This window comes from Cephus cinctus, unplaced genomic scaffold, assembly GCF_000341935.2.
Source record: "Cephus cinctus unplaced genomic scaffold, Ccin1 Ccin1_scaffold0678, whole genome shotgun sequence".
NCBI classification, from domain to species: domain Eukaryota; kingdom Metazoa; phylum Arthropoda; class Insecta; order Hymenoptera; family Cephidae; genus Cephus; species Cephus cinctus.
Genome location: NW_014333303.1, coordinates 240,605 through 251,141, shown reverse-complemented (window position 1 = coordinate 251,141; position 10,537 = coordinate 240,605). Strand labels below are relative to the sequence as shown.

General features: G+C 38.8%; 1 protein-coding gene across 5 annotated transcripts in view; it reads right to left on the bottom strand.

The window, feature by feature from the left end:
* The window catches only part of LOC107269569 (lachesin), a 22,728-nt gene that overhangs the window by 8,029 nt on the left and 4,162 nt on the right, over positions 1-10,537 (bottom strand). For all 5 annotated transcript variants that reach the window (XM_015743570.2, XM_015743572.2, XM_015743573.2 and 2 more), the window contains exons 2-3: positions 6,655-6,746; positions 1,039-1,145 (exon numbers count right to left, since the gene is read on the bottom strand). In XM_015743570.2, coding sequence (XP_015599056.1) covers positions 1,039-1,145; positions 6,655-6,724 — 177 coding nt within the window. In that variant the 5' untranslated portion in view covers positions 6,725-6,746. The remainder of the gene's footprint in view (positions 1-1,038; positions 1,146-6,654; positions 6,747-10,537) is intronic.

Genomic DNA, 10,537 nt, shown 5'->3' with positions numbered 1-10,537 from the left:
TCTAGATCCCAGTCTGTATCAATATCTATTTCCTTCCCTCAGACTCCGGTCTCTCTGTGGTTAGAGAGAACACGAGGTCCAAATAAGGAAAATTCACGACTTCAAAAAGCATAACGCTTATGGCGGCAAGGGTTACAATTTGGTTTTGCGCGAATACCGGTGTCAAGGATTATAGCCAAGGAATAACCATAATCGAGTATCGGCGTCATGAAGGATTAAACGGGGGACGCAGAAGCGAAATGGACATCGACGAACAGAGGTGCTCGAAGTCTAATACAGATTTGACCTATTGGCAGAACTGAGCAATATCCGTAAGGTTACGGTTCCTGCTATATATATATATATATATATATATATATATATATATATATATATATACACACAGCCGCGCGAACGGGCAGTTTCGAAGGATGGAGGGATAGAAGGGTTGAATACAGAGGGATGATCTTTCGTTTTGTCGTCTGTATAGGTCGACGTTATCTCCAGGACATTGTTGCTCCAGGATACCCCTTTGACGAAAGGATCTACTTTCTCTTTCAATCCCGTTCTCTTTTTCCATATTTATCCCTTTCTCAAACTCTATGGATGTTATCCTGATCACAATACACCAGCAATATTACACCGATATACTGATGACTCCCAAGTTAAGGGGGCCGTCGTATCTAGCCGGATGCCCACGAGACCGTCTTTGAAGGGTAGATCGAATATTCGGATAAGCCACTGGGGCTCTCTGTCTCTCTCTGTCTGTAGTATATATATATATATATATATATATATATCAATCTACTGGCAACCCTTGTATTCCGTTAGCTTCTTCTTTATCAGCCGATGAACCAGCTGAGACACGAACCACTGAACAAGGAATGACGAAGGCTGGCTACTCTCTGTCCTTTTCCCTCTCCAGATTCCTCGAACTCGACTCGCATCCCACAGACACTGCATTTATATAGGTCCCCTTAGGTCTATTTACTCCTTGAAATAATATTTCACAATTATCTGTATAATAATAAGGAGGAACACTGCATAATAGATACTCACCCTGTATCCGCCAAGGTGGCTCACGAGACAGGTGAACGTAGCATCGCGACCACGTGCCACCGTCAGATTGGCAATAGGCGATAAGAACTCAGGTTGAAAGGCGCCGCCTGTTGAAGAAGGAGTATTATTAAAAAGGGAAAAAAAAAAATTTCATCCAAATCTTCGTGGAAAAAAGTTATTCGAGAAAACTCGCGATTTCAAAGTTTACGCGAGTAACCGAGAGACTGTTGGATGAGGTATATATAAAAAAAAAAAAAAAAAAAAAAAAAAAAAAAAAAAAAAAAAAAAATAAACTCGCACCCCCCGTGATTACGGGTGATCGATCAAAGATAAAAAAAAAAGAAAAAGATGACAAAAATTAAAGACATGTTTCAGGTTATAATGCACAGAGAGCTGATCCACTTTTGGCAGGATAATAAAGGTAAAGAGGCGTTAAGAGGGGCTATCCAGGTAAATGACAAGCGTAAATCTGTGACGTTCAATATAGACACGATAAAGCTGGATACGTCGGCGCCGACGGTGATATACGAGATTCCCTCTGGATCGCGACGCCCACCGTCGCCGTCGTAATACGTCTCTCGCGGTGCTTACGAAAGAGGAAGGCGTCACGAGAACGAAAGCGACGGCGGGAATGAAGTAGAGGAAAATGAAGAGAAGAAAAACAACAAGCACGTCTAACCTCCAAAATCATACTAGACTTCCCTCGCCGCGTGTAAAATAAAGACACGTAAGCCTGTCGGGGCGCCCATGAGCTAACGGAAGATAAATAAAAATATAAATGACAATATTTATACAGTACCGTAACCAAGTATTGGCTGTCACGACAGCCAGAGCCGTTTAAACTAAGGAAAGTGACTGCAGGTACGAAATAGAGTGACAGCTGACTGTCACTACCACACGACGTATGTACATGGACACGTGGTGTATAGACACCACGTTACTCGTCATCAGTCCCGTTATTCCCTTATGCGATGATTCATTAATTCTCCATCTCCCTCTCTCGCATTCTCTCTCTCTCTCTCTCTCTTTCTCTCTCTGTTTCACCCTCAACGATTATTACCGAGCATTTCCGAACGCTTGACATCCAACCCAGCACTCCACATTGTCTAGTAACCCCGTACCTATACCATACAGCATATACTATAGCAGACTGTAGCATTGTATTATACACTATAGTCTATGGTCTACACGAAAGCCACGCGTCACGTGTAAAATTCGACAACATAGCATCCACGTAGCCATAACATAACCCAACTCCGCGTACGTACTCTGGTGAATACTTGTACGTGTGTACTTATGTGCTGTGTGCCTATCCATTATTACGTCTGTCATTGGTACCACCTTGCCGAATATAATTACTCCGTGAAATTCGTTATTCCCCGTATATCTGTGTGTCAAGCAGGAGTCGTTGACGTTCATACGACGAGATTACATTAGACTGATATCTCCGATCTGCGAACAGGCGAAGGGCGAACTTTTTAATAATGTATTTGAAAATTATACGTCTCCGCTTTACCGACATCAACAGATTCACGTGGAGCCCGCGTAGAAAGCAGGGATTCGCAACCGTAACCGAAACCGGAATCGAAAACCGAAAAAAAATTATGAACCGAAACCATAACCTTTAAAAATTTTAAAATTGTCATATCCGTAATCGGTATTCGAAATAATTGGAATGAAAAATCAAAACCAAAACTGTTAACCGAAATGCAATGTTTCGAGAAAAAAAAATAATTAAAAAAATTTCCATATTCAATATATAATATAATACATAAATTTAACTAATATATAAAGTACATTCTAGAAGAAAATTGGTGTATTTTTTTCAAACGTTATACACGATTGGCTAATCCTTTCTAAATTCTAGCAGCTACCTGCTGCTTTTAGTCTCGATGAACCTTTTTTTAAAGCACGGGTATGGCTAAACCTTTCGATCCTGTGCCACTCGCTTTATAAATGAGGCTGATTCCCCATGCGCAGCCAATTGCGAACACGCAATTCCGTTCTATTATCTATCGGAAAATTAACGGCGATCCGTGATTTGCTAGCGCAAGTTTTGCGATACGCAAAGTATGCTCATGTGACGGCAGCCTGAGCCTTCGGTTAGTTTCACGGTAGAAACACAGCCAAACCGAAAACCGAAAACCGAAAACTATCTCTCGTTAAAACCGAAAGCGAAATATATTAAGTTTAAAAAGCGAAACTGAAAACCGTAAACAAAAAATGATGAATCGGAAACTTAAAACCAAAAACTAAAACCGAAATTCAAGCTTTTACCATTCCAAGCACCGTAACCGAACCGCTATTTCTTTCGGTTGCAGTCCCTGGTAGAAAGTAAGCCTTGACGCTGACAATCTCAATGTCCCAACTGGGACGGTAATGTAGAACCAAGTCGGGATTGTCCTACGTTACCGACGGGCCTGCAGTATGCAGTCCTAACTGGGGGCCAGTATAGACTCCGTGTTGAGGAGGCAGATTGAATTTCCATCCAGCGGCATAAAGTTATGGACCATTTGTTCGATTGTTAATTTTCGTCAAAATACGTTAAACGTACGATTGACGTAATGGTATAATTGTATAATTGAGCTTATTAAAAAAAATATATATATCCACGTGTTATTTCCTAATGGACAGGTCTCGACGGGTTCGGATCCTGCAAACGAGGAGTGACGCTTTGCCCATTGAGCCGTCAGCCGAATTTGTAATTATTGCTTCAATCAAGAATTACGAATATATTCGTACGTATAAAAATGTAAACTTTCGCGAAATATCTCGAAAGCGATACAATAAACACAAGAGTCAATCGATACTCGGCCGATGCGTGAATTTAATTTCTTTTTTTTTTTTTGCAAAGCACGTAAAATAAACATCGAACGGAATTGCGATTAATTTTCGCGTTATATTTATTTCCAATGTCAGCTTGGACGAGCGCTACGAAGATCGGTCCGATGGATACTAAAAATTTTCGGCAGTGGCTTCAGGACGAACCTCGCCGAGGAAACTTCTCGATACCTTTCTCGTAAATATTTAACTAATGCTTAACTCGAGCTCAGTTAAGCATTAACAGGGAAAACCCAGATTGAATTAATATTGATGCCTCTTTGGCTCGACTATATCCCCTGTAGAAATTTAGTTAGGGGTACGAGTAGGGCACGATCGGCTTTCCCTAATTCGGATCGAGCTATCGTTCGGGCATTAGCTGGAGCTGTCACGCTTCAGCCGCAAAGCCTATACCAGACTGAACAGAGTTCCTAATGAAGCGTCCTTGTCAGTATAACAATAACGCATGGAAAATCTTAAAGTTCGTTAGATTTTTTAATATTCCTCAATATACACGAATCGTATCTAAGATGACCCAGAGCAAGCTCAGTGAGGACCCGGCCAAGTATTTTCATCGTTTAATCGAATCAGGATCTTCGCAATCAGGGTCGAATCAAGGTCGCATTAAGAAAGCCTACCTGAGAACGTCCCCTTACTAGGGCCTTTTGCGTATGAGGGGTCTTCCCCCCTGACAGATGTTTACACGGGCTAGAAGCCTGGTTAGAATTTCCCAGGGAACTTTCATCGTGAAAAGCACGTGGAACGTTCACGAGGAAAGGCAAAATTTTATTTCGGTCGCTCTGCTAATTTTCTAACCGCGATCGAACGAGACGACCAATCGGCATCGCGGAAAGTGATGACAGAATTTCAAGATATTTTCGTTATGCGGCAAGTTCGCTCTCGGCGTAGATCATACGCTACAGGTAGGAGGTAAAGAGAGGTTACCCGATAGATCCTAATTTCTTATTCGTTAGAAGCACCTTTACGGAGCGGAGGGGGGGGGGGGGAGTCGAAGTCTGCAGATCACGCAAAGGTTTCCGCTTGCGGAGGCGTCGGATGGAAAATCGTCAAGACGACGGATACGGATGTAGAGTGGGAGGAAGGGGGGCAATGGAGAAAATGGCTGAACGATGACGGAAAATCGTAGGGATCCGGTGGGGTAGGTCTAGGCGAAGGGATTTTTGGTGATAAAAATTTATGAAATACGTTGGAAAAATTGTTTGCCGAAACGGGATTGGCGCCGTGGTACCAGGTAACGCGGAACACTGGCAGGATAATAATAAAGAGAATAAAGCTGGAGACAGGGCAGGATTTGCAAAATAAAAATATGCTGCCAGTAATGGAATGAAGAGGGCGGTGCGAGGAGGGAAGAGAGGATTTTAGACGAGGGAGAGAGAGAGGGAGAGAAATGGGAATAGGCTGTCGATACATGGTCTGGAATAGGGAGCTAGGGGGGGCAGAGCGGGGACTCTATGGTATAGTACATCCTACATGCATCCTCAGGTGCATATGATACGCACCTGGCTTGCATTCGTGCGACATGGTTGCATCGATAGAGGAATGCAATTTCTTGTGCAAGTAGACTGGCCAAACAAGTAAACAAGTACGATAAACGGACCCTTTTTACTTTGCACTTATCCTTATAAGACGTAGGTATATATATATATATATATATATATATACTGTATATACGACTGCTGAGTTCTCTTGGCAATCTTTGAACGTCTTTTCAGCCTTTTCTCTTGGCATTGCTTTAAAAGGGTTTTATTATGATTTCAAAAAAAAAAAAAAATTAAAAAAAAAAACGTCTTGTAAACTCTTCTTCTTGCTCGTCTGGATAGCACGCTTACGCTGTCGGGACACTTTTTATTTTACGGTTTTTTTTTTTTTTCAATAAAATTATATATGGATCCAATCGATGTATTGTTAGTTACGCGTAATCGATAAATTGTACGCGATGCCAGCTCGATTGATTGAGCCAATTGATTGAACCATGGATGAATTGTGAAAGGTCGTAGATGAAATATTCGTGAATCAAATTTGTTCGAAAATAATTCGCGAGTACGGCTGAATGGTTTTTAGATTTTTATGTACACGTGAGTGTTTCATTAATGGTACCTCGGCCTCTTTTTTTTTCCTGTCTGTCTTTCTGTTGCTTTTCGCCGTTTATACTCTCATTGACGGTAAACGAGCGAGCAGGTGTCACCGGAATAGGGGGGGAATGGGGAGGGGGGGGGGAGTTTAATATTAAAAAAAAAGGAAAAATACGAAAGATTGAAATAATGAAAAAAAAGACACGTACGTCAAAATGGTATTGCATCTGCGTGCGTGAACAGTTTTTTGCTAACTTTCGATTTTTGTCTTTCGACGTCAGATCGACTTTTTCGAAAAATCTGCCGAGAAAATGTGTGACGGAAATGTTGTCAAATTTTAAGGTTAGTCACTGAACCGCGAACTATGTGCAATTTTTACACGTGTCAAGGATACAATGAGCCGCTACAGGCTATTTCATATTCTGCTGCATGGATACCCCAAAATGCACAGGTCGAACTGTATAACTTTTAATGGCTGCGAATTGATTGTTACGGGCAATCCTGGTTTTTGGGAATTGTCATAAAAAAAATTCTGGGCTTCTGGTACTTCAAAGAATAGAAAATTAAAAAATTTCTAAATAAAACATTAAATATTTCTCGATCCCCATTTTTTTATTTTCAATCACTTCAACCGTTCGCAGGCAATATTTGCCGATAAGAAAAAAACTTATTTAGACGAATGAGGTATATTAAAGAAACTCACCAAAATTCTGATTCGGATAGATCAGCAGGGCGAGCACCACCACCGTGAGGGCTTTCTCGCGATCCACCATTCTGCCACGATCATGGATCCAGCTATAAGCAAACGAAGAAAGTGAAGAAGAAAAGGGAAAAATTTCAAATCAAAGGAGAAAGCAAAAAATAAAATTTTACCATCGTCACAGATAAAATATTTAATTACGAACATTGAATATTCATCGATAACTCTTTCCCCTCCTCACTGCATTCCTAAATACGTGTAAAAGAGAAATATTCACCGCTGCCAAAAATTGCAGAAAATTAAAAAAAAAATACACAATCCATTACAACCGTCCATCCTATCGTTATAATAATTATTTCATCATCAAATCAATTTTTCTTTTAGAGAAAAAAAAAGAAAAAAAAATATGAAAATATTCGACGAGCCAAGCAATTTCGAAAAAAAAAAAAAAAAAATGGATAGAACCGTATCCTTCGTGCAATAGTATATATCAAGGATACCAACGGCGCCCAAAGAAATTCCCGTTTCGCGAGGTAATGGCCAGTTTCCTGGTTTTCAAAAAGACGCGCAAGAGAAGCGGCGCGGGAAGGCAAAAGTCGGAAAAGGGGATTAAGGTGAAAGAAAAAGTAAGACCGAAAGGATGTACCATGAAGTTTGAATACGCCATTCTCAAAGTACATAAAAATATCTATAGAAACATACAGACATAAGTATACAGTCAATAATATATATCTATAGATATATTCTCATAGCTCGTAAGAAATTCTCCCTTTAAATAGGCAAACGAGAGAAATTCAATTTCCAAGCGAAAAGTATAATTGTAACTTTATGGTAAGTTAACGCTAAACTTCGTATTTACATTATAGGTACAATTATTATACGTATGTACGCACGAGCTGTGGAAAGTTATAAAAGTCCAGCTTAATATTATAATGCACTTCTTATATTCCAGTATCCTATCGGATATCGCATATTCTCCGGTGTCTACTCTGCCTTCCATTTATATGTATCTTTTTTATTTCTTCGCCGTACATCGAAAACATTCATAAATACGAATGCACGTATCGGACCGAAGTATCTATGGTGATAAGATATATTTTCGAAATGCAAATAAAAATTGGATAAAAATTTTTATTAAGTTTGCACAATCCAGCCAGAAGTCAACGACGTGAAATTAATAAATTTTCGAATTTTCCATTGGTCAGCAGGCTAATTTTTAAATCAGCCACGATTGCTCGGTATACTTCGCAGCATCCACGTCTGGACCATCTCGGCAATCTCAAAGCGTAAAACTAATCCTATTAGTTAACCCATAATTTTTCCAACTCCGCTCTACGATCTTTCGAAACAACGCGAGAGCCACTTGCATACGAGGGACTCGATCTGCATTTGAAATTTCATTCGCCACGACTACCAAATGAGCCTTTCAGTCGGGTCTGCGAGAATTTGGTTCGGCTGGATTTGGATACACGCGGTAGGTATACGAAAGGATGAAGGATGGATTTAGTTATGAACGAGACAAAAAGTTGGATGGAAGGATGAAAAAAAAAAAATAATGAAGTAGCTGACTTGACGTTTCACTAGTGACTTATGAATCCTTACGCTATATATATATATATATATATATTTCAAAAATATAGACTTATTCGTTGCAAGATACATAATTTCAAGACGCCATGTTTTTTCCAATGGAGACTGACAGTTATATAAGAAAATTAAACAACTCGAATTTCAATTCCGGAGCGACGTGATTGGCAAAAATCTAAGGCGAATTATTAACCCTTTGCACTCCGTTCTCGCCGTATGTGCGACATTAAAATGCTAACATTAAATCCACTGTCGCGGCTACGGCGACACGGTTCTTTCACTGTAACTAATATAGTGCTGGAGTTATTGGTATCCTCTATGAGTTACTAGGCTGGAGTGCAAAGGGTTAAAGTCCGTCAATTAGGTTATGTATCATTCTTATCTGACAGTCAAGAACCCCGTATCCCGTCATGTCAATAATCGTACTCTGAAATTCTCAATAAGTAAACCCTATCAATTTCGTATCGATCCAATTTTGTTCTAGATTTAAACTATAAATTTACAATTTTTTTTTAAATTACACTTAAAAAAGTCATATTTAAATACAACATACTTAAATTCTCATATCCTTAGGAAACTCATCTTTAAAGTTATCTAATCAGTTAACAATACTTTCAAAATAGATTTACAAATTCGAAATTATTATTGACACGAGTATCCTAACCTCTTTCTTCGTATCCTAAGTTCGCCCATTATTTAGAACTCGTATACCCGGGATGTCAATGCAAAGCCACGAAAGCTACGTAGACTTTGATGAATTGTGTAGAACGTTTTGGTGCTACACCCGGTATAGATTTTGACGTAAACTTACGGGCGAATAGCTGGCTAAACGAACGAATGAATATGAGAAACTTTATAACCTGTTCGATCTAGCTTATCAATGTGATTATATTAAATACGCATTCATATATAAAGATTATATAAAACATATATATATATATATATATATATGAATAGACAAAAATATTAATTCAGTGGAAAATGATTTTCCACATAATCGTAGCGAATATATGCAGATATTATATAAATAAATTATAATCGTTATTGCGGTTAATATCATTTTAATAGAATTCAATGTATTAACTGATTAAGAATATGCATTACGTATACATATACAGATATATACATTTCCTACATTTCTATTAATAATATATTTTATATATCCGCTTATCATCTGTATACTCGTAGTGAATCGTATGTAGAAAATAAATCCAAAATATTTCAGCATATTCAATTGACATTAAACTATTCATGTATAATTGTGACGTATCAATTCTACGCATAGAATTCGACATACGTACCGGCAATAACGATAGAGTGATTTATTGACGCGTGTAAAATGATGCATGAACACTGTTATGCGTACAACGATAACAATAACAATTAAATTGTTCGTAAGCGAGATACGATCTGATATATTTAATGCAACGTAGAAACTGTTCGCGTGGTTGTTTTGGGAATAAAAAAGTAAATAAAGTATAAATAACTTATTTCATTTCACTGTTATTCCTCTACAAATATTCCAGGCAACAAGTAATATTACGCTTAACGGATAATCAAAAGTCGATGCCATGCTTAATAATATACATATGGTATAGGTGTATGTGCGGGTTAATTCCTAATTAGATTTTTGGCTGGACGCTATTATGTCAATAGTGATCTATTGAATGAATGAAGAAATCCCCACTAGACCCAATTAGCGAAGACTGCATACCGAATGACGCCGGAAGCTTCTCTTTTCTCTTGGAACATTCAATATTTTATTTTACCCTCGTGCACGTCTACCACGTGCTTTTCTGTTCTACGTATCCGTATAGTATATACCGCGTGTATATATACTCTGTATGCATGCAATTATACATATGTACAGTGTGTGTATCCCAGGTTATATATTTTTAAACGCGGTATATTGTTTAACCACGATGTGCTACCCATGACGCTAGCTTGAACGGTCCAAGTATAATTACCGTAGCATCGATTTATTTATCGCGCTATTTGTCTCAATTAATTTTGAAGTAGCCATCAGACTAGTGGATAGCGGGGAGAGAGGAGGGAAATGGGCAAAGAAAAGTGGGAAATGTGCTCTAGAACATTTCCTATTAAGACAGCAGGAAGATACAAGTTGGAAATTTTGTATGAATATTTCAAGAGGGCATTTATCTTTAATGAAACAGCGGTTTTCAGGTAGAACGATACAAGATGGTCTCCGGTCGAATTCGACCGTAGTTGAGGAGAAGTTTTTGAAATGACAAAGTAAAATGGCGGATAGAGAATTAGAGAGACTGGATCGTGGGGGGGG